The sequence below is a fragment of the Lepisosteus platostomus genome, chromosome 11, assembly GCF_059453375.1.
Source record: "Lepisosteus platostomus isolate fLepPlt1 chromosome 11, fLepPlt1.hap1, whole genome shotgun sequence".
NCBI classification, from domain to species: Eukaryota; Metazoa; Chordata; class Actinopteri; order Semionotiformes; family Lepisosteidae; genus Lepisosteus; species Lepisosteus platostomus.
The window spans coordinates 10832873-10846953 of record NC_142621.1 but is presented as its reverse complement, the minus strand read 5'-3'; the positions used below and the strand labels follow the sequence as shown (position 1 = coordinate 10846953).

General features: G+C 35.8%; 1 protein-coding gene across 3 annotated transcripts in view; it reads left to right on the top strand.

Moving 5' to 3' along the window:
- vav3a (vav guanine nucleotide exchange factor 3a) overlaps window positions 1-14081 on the top strand; it is a 79927-nt gene that overhangs the window by 10619 nt on the left and 55227 nt on the right. For all 3 annotated transcript variants that reach the window (XM_088598378.1, XM_088598377.1, XM_088598376.1), the window contains exon 2: window positions 4761-4877. In XM_088598378.1, coding sequence (XP_088454504.1) covers window positions 4761-4877 — 117 coding nt within the window. The remainder of the gene's footprint in view (window positions 1-4760; window positions 4878-14081) is intronic.

Genomic DNA, 14081 nt, shown 5'->3' with positions numbered 1-14081 from the left:
TAGACTGGTCTAGGAATTTTTACATTTAGCTTTAAGTGCTTGGCAGAGTGCTCTTTGGGGCAGCTTTGCCATTGAATATCAGTAAAACAGAGATTATTTAAATGCAGTTGGATAGTGTCAGTTCAGTTGGGTACAGTTTAATCAATTTCTCTGTAAACATATGACCTTGTTTTTCTTACTCAGATGTGCTGTGCTGTAGGTTTTCTCTGTTTTTCCCAATGATTTTCAGCCTGTATTCTTGTATGATTTCTCAATGTTTCACGAGTTTTTTTCTGCCAATGCCAAACGTTTTTTTTTTTCCATTGTACAGTTAAGACGAACACACTACACTTTAGACAGGTATAAAATAATAAAAAAATGTATTCAGTCTGTTACCTATCTATGTGAGTGCTTTAATGTAGAGTGATGACATACTGATTTTTTATGTTGTTGGTCTTTTAACCTTATATGTTGGTGGGAGCAATTAAAATATTTTGATATTAAAATGTATAGAATTTAATTTAAGAGTTGGAATAAACTTACACTCTCGTGGCAAGCTTACTTCTAAAATATATCCCATTTTGTATTTGTATACAGTTGCAGAAAACTGCTCAGAGGCTGGAGGCGTTCCAGACATTTATTAAGCATTATTTTCTTTTATTGACAATGAATTTGTATCACTAACAGACAGCATTTTCTACTAGCAATTGAGTAGCTAATGCAAAGGACCACTTGTATTTGGCACATAATTTATGTAGGTCTGTCTGTGCCTATCCAATAGTCTTGCCTTTAATTACATAATATCAATAATGAGGATGAAAGGTTGCATTCAGGAAGATGGTGATTTTATATTCACAGAAAGTTGTCGACAGAATATTAGATATATGCGATAGGGCAATAAAAAATAAGACAGATATAATTTTTCAATTTAAACATTTGTCAACTGCCAATACCAACACTGATGGTAAAAGATGAACTAAAGAGACTGTGTTGTGTGTCCCATTCCACTGTTGAATAATTCTGCGTTTGTCTGGTTCACAATCAGATTTTTCTATGTCGATGGCCTTTGCCAATTTATTCCATGTAGTCTATACAACATGCTCATCCATCAGACACCATATTCAATTTTATGTAAACGTTTGGATGTTTTCCACCGCGTCTGTGATATGTTTGGGAACAGTATTTGAGCTGTAAATTATTTGTTGTTAGCTTATTTATTAGACCACGCAATTTCACAGGGATATCCATTAAATAGAATGTACTATATCTACTCATGACTTACTATATGTTAAAAGAAATCACTCCACTGGCTATTATAATGATTATGTAATGTGACAGTGCAGAGGTACACTGAATTGTCTTCTTTTGATTGACAGATGGTGTCTGTCAAATGTGACCTTTGGTCTTACAGTGCTATTGATTATGTTTTCAAAATGAATAATTTTATCTAAAACCTTTTGCTGAACAACTGTGCCAAAGGTTTGGCCAGCTCTGGTCTTTGGAGTCCAAAATACAACAAGATTTCGACATCTCTATAAATCGTCCACAGCTTACAGTTGTGGAGGAGGGAGAAAGTAACTGGCTCTGTGGAGGAGTTCTCTCAAGTGAAGAGCTGTGAGGATAAAATTGAAGGATAAACAGAAGACCTAGTATAGATTCATCACTTTTATCCTGAATTCAAGAATTCTAAGCAGTTATTTGTATAAATAAAAACAGAGCTTAATCAGAGCTGAGTCATTAAATGATTTTGTGGAATCTCCTACAGGTTTATAAATAGGGTATTACATCATATCCTCGTGTGGAAAAGCACTCACTTGTAGGTGTTTCTTGTAAAAAGGCATCAGTACAATTAACACAATAACTGGAAAGAAGTCACTTCCTTTTTTGAAAATATATGATTCCTAATTCATAAAATATCATATTGAAATACTCTGTAGCCTTGGTACAAGCAGTAACTGACTGTGCCATTTGCAGTGGTGCACCACTGCAATTTAGTAGCTTTGAACATAAAAGGCCCGTTTCCTTCAGATAATGAACCCTTGTGGAATTGCACATACTCTGGGATGTCTGCAAGATCAGCTTTTTTGATAAGATGGAATGCATAATACTGTAAGAATATATTTGACAGTTTCTGTGCCTTATGCTTCATTCTTGTTTTATTGAAAACTTTATTTTCCTCTCTGTCGCTACTCTGTGGACAATGATGATGATCCTGGAATAGCAGAGTTCATCAAGGCTGGGAAGCTTATTGTAAAATCCCAGACATGCCATAGCAATTATCTTTGTTTCTTCAAAGTTGGTTTGTTCTTTTTTCCACAGACCCAGCATGGACACACTTCTTAACTCGGGGTTAGGCATGATAGTACCTGAACTGACACACTGGTTAAAAGGGAGGGTACAGCCTGGACATTAGTCTACAGCAGGTCCGACAGATACAAACATAGACACACTCACACTAAGGCCAGTTTTCCCACAGTTTAATGTACTAGTGTGACCGTCGCAGTTCTGCGCAGGCTTGTGCCCTCCGCCACACGTTTCGTCCCGCATCACCTGGGGCGCGAACCCAGGTCTCCAGGGTAACGCAACAGGGAACCAGCCATATGAGCTAAAGGAGACCTCCCCTAGTCCAGGCAGCTGAGGTCCCTGCTACGCGCAGGGAGGATGGTGACATCACTGTATCCGAACTAGCTCCGCTATGCTAGTATGTCTCTGGACTGTAGGACAAAACTGGAACTCACACGGACATAGGGAGAACATACAAACTCCGGGCAGAAAACACCCCAGGTCCAGAATTGAATCCAGGGCCCCAGTTCTGTGATTTCATGCTAACCACTGCACCACCATGCTGCCCTATGATATTTTCATATTTTCCAAAAAAGTAACATGGGTTAGTTAACCCTTATTGCTAATATCTAGAGACGAAAGCCATTTGTAGTTATTATTGTTAATCCTCCCACAAAGGTCTTTGCTAATTTTATGTTCTAAAATACTATTGGTATTATTTTATTAATCATTACAGATGAACCATCAGTTCTCTGTGACCTTCTGTGTTATAATTTAAATACTGAATAACTCAGCTTCAGCCACAGAAATATTCTCTAAAACAACATAACGAAAAAGTTCAATGTCTTTTGGTTGGGCCTTATATATTTACAGTATATACAGATAAAATCTATATGCCAGGTCTTGAGATATTCTGTGCTTTTCCTTACCCAACTTCCTCTTGAACTGCTCTCGAGTGCCTTGCACAGTTTTGTTGAGCTTGTAATAAAGATCACCAGAAATCTAGATACTTCTGAAAATGTTATAACAGTTGTCAGCAATTAGAACTGGTCTTCTTAGATTGATTAAGGTTTCTGGGGTTTATCATGGCTGAGATTATGAATAGCTTCTGATAGGAGGTGAGCAACTAAGATTATTGCTTTCAGAGATTTGGTACAGTATGTGTACAATGCTCATATTTTAAACTAATATAGTTTGGAAAATGTAACTGCATAGTAGTATACACAATTACGCTTCTGTGATTTCATTTACATTAATAAGAAAATAAGTGTAATTAAATAATAACCTATGAATTCACATAATAAAAAGTAACAGAACATTCTAATAAATATACTGTGTAGCATCAAAAACACTGCCAAACATCTGCAAATATAGTCTTAGCAGTACAGCAATAAATTGCATTCAGTAGTAATAGTGTTCTATATGCTGGTGCTCAGTTATTCCATATTTATGCAGAATATGCATTGCTACATAAATTGATTTCTTCACAAAGGTTAAACAGATTTTATTAATTACCTGATTAAAAATGTATTAGTCCGTAAAGTGTATTTGCATTTCAAGTAATGTGTTTCATTGAGTACTAAGGGAACTTTGATGAGTTTTTTTTCAGAATCCTGAAATATGAATTAGGCTTATTGTGTACGGTTTATGAGCATTGTCTGTGTTGTTCTTGCGTTTGTATTTCTCAACAAAATGTGACTTCTTAGGAAAGGTAAAAATGACCTCCTAATGTATCTTGATGTCAATAAAGCTGTTATAAAGCCTTCCCTGGAGTTAGTGAGTTGAAGCTAAGATGTTTGCTTTTATTTAATATGTTCAGCTGCTTAGTGTATTACAGTGTTATTTCTGTTGCAAGCCGTGATTAGATATTGGTGGATTAGATATTGGTACATGCTTCATAATTACTATGTAAATCTCCAGTGTAGAAAAATGAACCTTATTAACCAATCCTAGGTATATCTACAGAACATAATCTGTTCTATGGTGTTGGGAGTCATTTGGAATAGAATGTATGAGGTCAAAAAAAGAATGAGAGGGCACACCTGTATATTTTTTTTGTAGAATACAATTTCAGAACACAACCGAATCTGCTTAAAATGTCCTTAGCACATACTTTCAGTACTTTCAATATTTATTAACATTTTACGGTACAAACCAACTGATGTGATAAAACAGCAGTGAATAAACAATTACACCAGTACAAAATTTAACAACTGACAAGACAAGTAAATTTAAATATAAATTAACAAAGGTAAATTTAGAATTCTGAGAGTGCACAAAAAAAGGCAACAATCTCTGCTTTTCTTAAAATGGCACACAGTGCCAAGATTATGTGAATCACCCATGCCCCTTCAGTGACCTGGGGCCCTAGCAGCTCCATGAGTAAGTCCGATAGTGTTTATTATGTTAGATTTGCTTTCATTGTATATCTTTTGACAATGAAAAAAAATGTATTCAATGCTGATAAGATACACTGAGAGTATGATGTTTTTTTCTAGTTTCTGTGCTTGAAGAATATCAGGACATTCCTAACAGCATGCTGTGAAATATTTTCTATGAAGAAAAGCGAATTGTTTGAGGCCTTCGACCTGTTTGATGTTCGGGATTTTGCAAAGGTAAGCATACGATTCATTAATATGATTTCCAAAAATGTGATCTTTGCCTAAATGCATTGTAGGGAAATTGCTTGCACTTGCAAAATTGTATATGTTTTATTTTGGTTTGGCAGTTCTGGTTATTTGATTAAATGGTAAAATTATAAAAAGTTATTTACAGTACTGTAGGTGTGGTTGAATATTCTAATAAATATATTTTTTCTTAAACTCACTACTGCATTTTAGTGATACTCTATTTAGGCATTTTTCATAGATATTATCATTAATTTTCTCCTTATTTAAGAAAATCTTTTAATTCCTGCAGAATTATTTTAAGTAATTTTACACCTTTGCGATTGTTTTCTTTTTCTGTTGACCGTTTAGGTCCCTGTCCACTCTTTGCTGTAGAAAAACATTTATGACTCTCGTAGCCTGCTGACAGTTTTAATGAAGTCCCATGTGAGCTTTAATTAAAAATGGATGCTATATATTGCATGACCAGGCTTTTTGCTCTGTGTGTGTCCAGTTTGGTTGATAGTTTATTGTGACACATACTGCCTCAATCAGGAAGTGGGTCAGGCAAATACTAAATGGGGGCAGTTCTTAGGAGGGAATGCATATTGTGCTGAGAGAGCCTGTGTGACTTGTAAATTAAAGCAGTCTGTCTGGCTAAGGACAACAACACTAGCACATGTACCGATCAATGATGTCCTCAGCTGTAGGTTGTAGATTGTCATTGAGCCACAAAAACGACTTCTGTATAGCTCACTTGTCTCCTCTGGCTGTCTGAAGGGAAGCTTATGATTAAACCATATAGTTGGAAATACTGTTGGCTTTATTGTTTTTGATGTGAGAAATTTAGCTCAGGAAAAAACAAAACATACATCACAATCAGATGTATGAAACTGGTGGTTTCATCTCTGCTTTGTTTTCCAATTAGACAATACATACTTTTGGAGGAATTTGAAATATAGGGCAAAATAAATGCTGGTGCAGCTATTCATTAAGTTTTTTAATTACTGTAGTTTTCAGTGCAGTACTTTTGCTTGCCTAAACAGCCTTTTTGAGTGTTTTTTTTCCGCTATTTTAGAAATGCTGCAGTATTACTTTCTCTCTCTCTCTGCCAGCTGCTGCATTCTGCTTTCCCAAGGTCATCTGTAATCAATAGCATGGTAATCTGTATGGCTCTCACCAGCCCCACTATACCACACTTAGAGATTTTGCTAAATTCTGGGAACCTTCCTTTACATCATGTAATAAGATATGTTAAAATGCTGTGATGGGAGTGCTCTTTACAAAATTCAATCAATCCTGTTGCTTTTCGGATTTTAATGTACAGTCTTATTTGATTATCGTTTGCCACATGTGCTTAAATGCGTTTTTGTACCATGTAGATCATATTAAAAAACAATTCAGCTTTTAGAACACTTTAAGAAAGTTATAAAAATATAATGAACCAAACGTTTTCTTATATTGACTTTGAAATGCTTAATATCTTACAGGTGTGTATGTTTAAATGAAAACACGTATTTAACATTTGATGTTTGATTTGTAATTTTTTAAGTGGAAACCACAATTTGGCGGTTATATTGTTTAAATTGCCTAAAAATACTATTTATAAATAAAGATTTTCGGTTGTCTTTGTATTCCAATTTTTGGGGGGCATAACAATAGAAAATCTGACAACATAAATTGAAACAGATTGTTTAGAGCATTTAGAGTATTATTTTGTAATAATACCTTTGTAGTTGTTTTTTCAAGAAACATAAGTCTTACCGTCTTATTTATTTCTAAGCAGCAGGAGCAATATGAAATCCTGCGTTGAATAATAGTATCGATTCTATTGTATGCATGTAGGCCTCTTGCTAGATGATCAGTTGATGAAATAAATTTAAATTAGCTGATTGGGTCTTAAAAGCAAAACCTTATTGGCTAGCCATCATAATGTTTAAAGTGTACTTTCATTTATATGATATGGGTTTTTTCCATTTTGTCATTCATCATAAAAATGCAATCTTTTTAAAAAAAATGCAATCGTTCTGTAGATTTAATGATTTAATACTTTCTTAAGAATCTCTTTTGTGTTTTATATCTGTACTTAACTGTAATATTATATTTATTATTGCTATGGCTGTTTTTCCATCATTAAAAAGGTTTGCTTTGAATTAGCATGAAGTTAGCAAAGAGACCGAATATCTTGAACTCCCATAATTTTAAAAAGGAAACCTACTGCTTATCACAATTAGAAATGTAATTGTAAAATGTATACACAAACAGCAGTAAGTTTGAAAATTCAAAGAATTATGTAAATATGCAAAAGCTTCTACTATATTTCTTCAATAATACCAGCTTTATGTATAAAAGTGGAAATAGAATAGTTGCTTTCCTGTGTAAATAAGTAAAATTTAATGTGAAGTTTTAGGTTTTAAGGTTTAGCGTTTCCTTTATGCTTCTAAGGGGTGGTAAGAAAGTTTATTTGTAAATTTTTAACACAAACTTCAAAGCTGCATGAAGAAGGACAAAGGAATTCCTTTGCAAAGATCAAGCTGACACTTCTAAGCCTTTAGCCTGGTAATTTTCCATCATGATATGACTTCAGTTGTAAGTATTATTTTACATTCAAAACCTTTGCATTGCAGAAAGGTAAAATCACCTCCTCGTTTGAAATCTTCATTTAGTTAAGGTAAAACCAATTTTATCTTGATAGCAGCTAAAAAAAGTCAGTGTATAACAGCAAAATTTAATTGCAGCCAATAACACCAGGTGGGACCTTTGGAAGAAATTTCACGGTGCTGTCATCATTTTTAATTGTTGTCAAATACTCAAGTCAAATACTGATCTAAGAAAAGAAAGGAGACAGTTATTTTACACTGATGTAGCTGGGAAAACGGATATCATACCCACTCCCCATCTATACTTTTCATAAGTATATATCAAGCCATTTAAAGGTATGATACTAAAAATCAAACTTAAATAATGCAGGAAATTTCACAATTTCACATCTGGTCTGGCACACACCTGAGCTACGCTTTGGAAACTAGTTACAGAGCCTATAGCATGCTGGTGCTTTCTTTATCGTGCAGCATCACCGTCAATCAATATGGCTCGTAAACTGAAAACAAGTACGAAGGGGAAAGAAACAAGTGCGAAGGGGAAAGGCATTTCAAGAAAAGTGCCTGATTTATAGTTAAAAAAATTACATTTTGAACAAGTTGCGTGGTTGGAGACGAGTTTGGCACATATGTATTGCAGGCATGAACCTTTGATTAATTACAGACGGAGAGAAGTCTATTCTTGAGAACTATGCATCTGCTATGTTCCCTGTATTTTATTATTAAATACAGGTGTATTCTCTCACACCTGAAGAAGGCTCCACAGGTGAAACGTTGTGTTTACTTTCTTCTCTTTTTAGTATGGAATAAACCTATTACTTGTTCCTTTTATTAAAATGAAATTTTATTTGATCTATTGTGTATACTGTGTAATACAATATTTGCTGCGTTACTGTTTTCATAATACTTTAAACTACACACACACATATTAATAGACATACGATTGATTTGACTTGCTGGAAGGGGGATAGGCGGGCCTAAGAGGGGTGTTCTGATTTTCCGTGATTTTGGGTGAATGCATCATGTTAGGAACCTAACTACGAAGTAAAACTGAGTCTACTGTACAATATTTTATTTTTGGGTAATTCCAAGATCAAAATCCAGTCTGAAAAATCTAAATTTGATCAAAAACACTGTTCAGCATAGTGATTTCTAAAGGCCACATTGTCCTTAATTAAAATTCAGTGTAAAAATCAGTATTTCTTGTGGATCCCTTTGAGGCAATAACTTCATGAAGTTTGCATCACATTGATACCATCAAATGTTGTGCAATTATTTGAGATGCTTTACCATGTCTGTGCTACAAACGCTTTGTGCTCTTGGTGGTGTTCTGACTTTCTTCAGCAGGTAAAATTCAAACTTAGCTGGATTGAAATTGGAAATTGTCTTGGCCGTTTTAAGTTTTTCTACTTTTCCCCCCGATGAACTCCTTGGTAACAATATGTTCTGGGTCATTTTCATGCTTCATGGTGAAGCGGCACCCAATAAGTATGGATGCATTTTCTTCTACATCAACAAATTAAATATTTCTATAAACATCAGAATTCGTTCTGCTGCTGACATCATTAGTTTTTATCACCATTTCACTAGGAATAACAACATCCAAGAATAAAGTGTACTGAAAGGATTATGGAGTATTTAGTGAAAATGTAGCTTAACCCATTGGACTGAGGGCTGACCTCCTGGCAGGTTGGGACCACCATGCAGAGTGAGGAGTGACCAAGGGGCAGCTGCAGAGGTGGAGATGGGGTGGTGGTGGGATGCAAAAAGGTGTGATTGAGGGAGAGAAGGGGATCACGTATGGTATTTATAGTGTTTTAGGAGAGGAAATGACATCAGGAGTGATAGCGAATTATTGACAGCCGAGTCTGATTGAACTTGGTTGTTGTCTTCTCTCCCAAACTTTTGTTACAAACTCCATTAAAGACAACTGAGCCAGTTACAGAGGTGGCCATGCATGTCCAGGCCACGACATTTCCTTCACTATGCTTCACAGATGAGGTTATTCATGTTATTCATATCTGTAGTTCCCTTCTTTCTCTATGCTTTAACCTTTATATAACTTTGGTATATCTTGGTATCATCTATCCATAAAACTTTGCTCCAAAACTCTACTGGCTTATCTTTGTACTACTAAGCTAATTCTGAAACAAGGTAATGTGATTCAATAATGTCTTCGCTTTTTCACTGTTCGATAGGGGAGGACTGTTGTGTTACAGAATTCAAGAGTATTGACATTCTGGTAGTGCCTCACTAACCATGTTATACAGACAAGTTACTTTTTTGTGTAGACCCCAGCAGAACCTGGGATCAGTCAGCTGTGAAGGAGCCACGATGCTTCATACAGAGTTAAATTGGGAAACATCTGTCCGACCAATTAACTTCCATTGTTAAATATAATACAGTTAGTAAAGGGATGATCAATATTTCCTTTCTGGTGTCTGTTGCTGACTTGTGCTTTTCAGAACTCTGGTTTGGTGGATGGATTTGATTCACCCTTTATTGTTAGGATACCTTATAATAAATGACAGATGAAAGATAGTTCAAGGAAAACTGCTACCTCTGCATCAGGACAATGGTTGTACTCCAGGAGGATGTTCTTAGGATTTCTTATGGTGTCACATCCGCGGTGGTGCAGAAAATTACAAAAGCAAAACGATAGAGGTTAAAATGATCTCGTGCATCTTGTCTTTTTACAGGCAAAAACAGCAATGACTAAGCAGTAAAATAAAAAACAATTGCACTGTTTTCATGCATTTTTTTCAAGCATAAAGTATTTCCCCTTAATTATTTAGCCTTTTTAAATTAATGTCATACTTCATACATTTACAGTTACCCCTTAAAAATGTGTTCCCCATACTCTTCTATTTTTATTTGCATGTTTTCCCAATGGTTTGCATGAAGCTCTACCTTAAATTTCTATATATTGCGGTGATGTTACTATGCTTTACTCATTGTGGTTATCAAAGCATACCAGAGTAACATTTTTTAACAAAGAAGACTTTGCAAAGTAAAACACATGTTAGTGTCACTTTCACACATATGCAAGTGTTTTCCCTTACCTAAAAATAAAGTCTCTTCTCAGGATGTAAGAGAAAATGTGATAATTAGCATTGAAATGTGTGTATTCTTGAAATTCCATGTAAATCAAGGTCTTTCAGCCCACAGCATTCTTCACACTATTGCTTTTATATTTTATTGTTCTTGGGTATTTAATTTTTTTCTTATCAGGTACTAGTACCTACTGTATGAAAGTAGTACCAGTTTTTCATTATGCACAATTCAAACATTTAGTAAACATATATAATTCAGTTCACCAGTAAAAATGCAGCTTCCTCCATTCTCTCAAACATTCGCTCAAACATATATCCAGTAGGGTCTTGACACTTGCGAACTTAACATTCGTGAATTTGCTTATTTGCAATTAGCTCGGGCTGATGGGGTCTTGGTTGAAAAAAGAGCAGGACAGGATAAAACCAAGCCAGGCTGTTAAACCCAACTGTGAAATTAGTGGCGCAACAGACTAGGTTTGTGAGACTAATATAGACAGTGAGAGAGCCCCTCCCTTTCCTCTATCCATGTACCCCCTACCCAGCATCTGTATCTCAGCATGGTCTTGTTTTTGTATTGTAACGAACGCTGCAGATTCTGTGTTGGTGGTGTGGGGAATGACAAGCTGCAGATGACTTTACAGGCTCACTGACGGTTTTATCGCCTATTTCATTTCAGAGGGGCACGCTCATGACAGAGGCAGAGAAAGTGCAGGCAGCCGCTACATGCTAAAGAGGGATGCATTGTTGTTAATTTGAGCTGATAATTATAAATTTGTGATTACTGTTGTTTCTTTTAGTTGATCAATGTTATTTTCATTACCTTATTATTATTTTAATTGCTATTTAATTAGTAAATAAAGGATTACTTATATCTTTTAACCATCTTTACTATATACTGTAGCACATAAGTGACAGGATAGGGGTGGGCTTGGTTATATACAAATCAGGCTATTTGTGACGGTGCTTTGCGCCAAACTCTTTGGAGTACAGGTCTCAACCAGTGACAGAAGAGGTGTCTTTGCACAAGCTAGAAATAGAACTGCAACTTTTTGGATCATTGAAAGAAGAAACAAAACTACATAGAACTGATTTTCTGGGGGTGGGTTGTATGTGATTTAGAGAAGTTTGCTCATATGATGCTGTCTACCACGTGTACAATCACACTGTGTTACGAGTTGCATTATACAGTATGCAATGCCCATCTCCGTGTTCTCCCTTTAACCCCGTACTCCAAGTAATCAGGGTACATTATATCTTCATATAAGATGGTTTTCATAATATCTTCATTATACCTTATATCTTCTTTGGAACTAGTGATTTTATATTTGAAACATGCGTGAAGTCAACTTTTAAGGTGCTTATATGTAACTGAATTACATATAATTATATGATTATATGAAGATATAATGAAGATATAAGGAAAACCATCTTCAGCTGAATTGCTTAGACAATGGTTTTGGAAAATAGATTTGGAATGTCCTGAATGGTCATGATAACCATTATCAATACATAAAAGAAAGGGTGAGCTTGATTTGGCATCCAGTTCTGTCATATTGTCAATTATTTCATTACAGGATCTGGATCCTACATTTAAGTCCGCTTTTTAGCCTTAAAGCTACGGTGTTGTGTCATTTTTATGGCTATCAGTATATTTGTGAATGTAAGATATTAATCAGACATTTCTTATTTTGAATGTGTTTGTCTTATGCCTACCGAAAGGCATTCACATATATCACTTTGCATTTCACACTGCTTCATTCTCCTGTTAAAGGTTTGTAGAATAGACCTTTGTTGTGTACTACATATCAAGTGTACATGAAACTAAGAACAATGTATGCTTCACTTGCCTCAGCAGATCAGGATTTGGCCACAATGAGCTTGGAAAAAGCAGTTTGCTTCCCTTTCCTGTTCCTTCTGACCCCTTGCATTACATTTCTGAAACTTGTGTAATGCACTTACTCATATTTCCTGTAACAACCCTGGGCTGAGAGGCTGCAGTTGGTTCCTTTTATAACACTTTGGTTTTCAAACTGCGAGCTGTTTGTTCGAAACACCTCCAGAACGCTCAATGACCAACACGTTCGATCGCCAAACAGCAACAATTTAAAAATGTACACGCTCATTTTGAAAATTGAGCTGGAGTGTATATGAAAACAGAAAATGAGTAGCACAATTTTAAACTGGAGCTGAAGGAGTTAATACTTTGGAGAAGTTGGTGTCAGATGTATCTTTGTAAGTTTCAAATAATCAGTTTCAGTGCGCTAGATTGTATCACTATAATTTACTAATTATTCCCTTCCTGTCCCATGCATTGCGTAGGGCAGTAATATTATATGGATACAGTCTTTTAAAGATTTGTCTCTGCAGACAATTTAATATTTCTGTAGCTTTGCTCTAAGGGCATCATACTGTAACTCCTACGGAACACAGTAGAGGGTTATCATTGTCCATTTGCAAGGTGTTATATCTTCACTCTTTTTAAATTAGTTCACATTACAGCATGCAGAGAACTGTTTACAGATTTTGCTATATAAGGCAAACAAACTGTACCCTCCAACACCTCTCCATATAAGAAATGCGTTTTAAGTAGGACAGAACACTACATATTGCTCTAACATTGTTTGATCCTAACCACAGTTATTAAGCATAGTGGTCAATGCTGCTTTCAAGTGTTTCTGTGGTGGTGCTTTGTACATAGAGGCAGCAAGGCATTGCTCAGAGTAATGCTGGCTGCTGCAGTGGCTTTTATTTTTTTGCTCTGCTGCCCTGTTATCTCAATCTGGAGCAGGCCTGCTCTCAACAGGCCTGTGTCTTTCTGGTGACCTTTCTGGGATCCTTCAAGAAAAGGCAACATTAGGGTATTGATGGGTTTGGCTTCCTGCTGCCAAACAAGATGGCTTCATACTTACAGTGTGTTAGTCACGGTCCTGTTTTTCATTTTATAGTAAAGCAGCACCACTGACAGTTTATCTACAAATGTCCATGTATCATAGTAAATAAACATATTTTCAACAATTCTCAGGGGCTCAATTATTGAAAAAGTAATGGACAAATGACTAAACTAATGTTGAGATACACGAGCATACGCAGAGCTTTGATTTCCAACTGGACTGTATGGTACTGTACATGTCAGCAAGTACACATTTAAATTAAAAAAAGACAAAGGGGTCACGTGGTGGAAGCTTCCCAAGGCTGTGCACAAGCATTTGAGTTGTCTGTGTGTGATGCACCAGAGAATGGAGACACATGTGGAGGCAGAATCTGAAAATAAATGTGGCAACTTTCAATTGTGTAGGCTACAGATGAATTTGCAGCAGATGAGATTGCGTTTAAAAATACACTCACATCTTGTATGCAAGTGTTAACCAAAATACTCATTGCTGCCGTGCTTAGAGAAGCTTAGACCAAAAACACTGGAGAAAAAGTCAAAAAGTCAATGTCCATTGGAAAGTGTACATTACTCAATGCTGTGCTTTTCAGTTTGACAACCCCTCCACAGGTCACTGTTTCTGTGCATATTGTAGCACCTTAAAAGTTGACTTCACGCATTTTTCAAATAT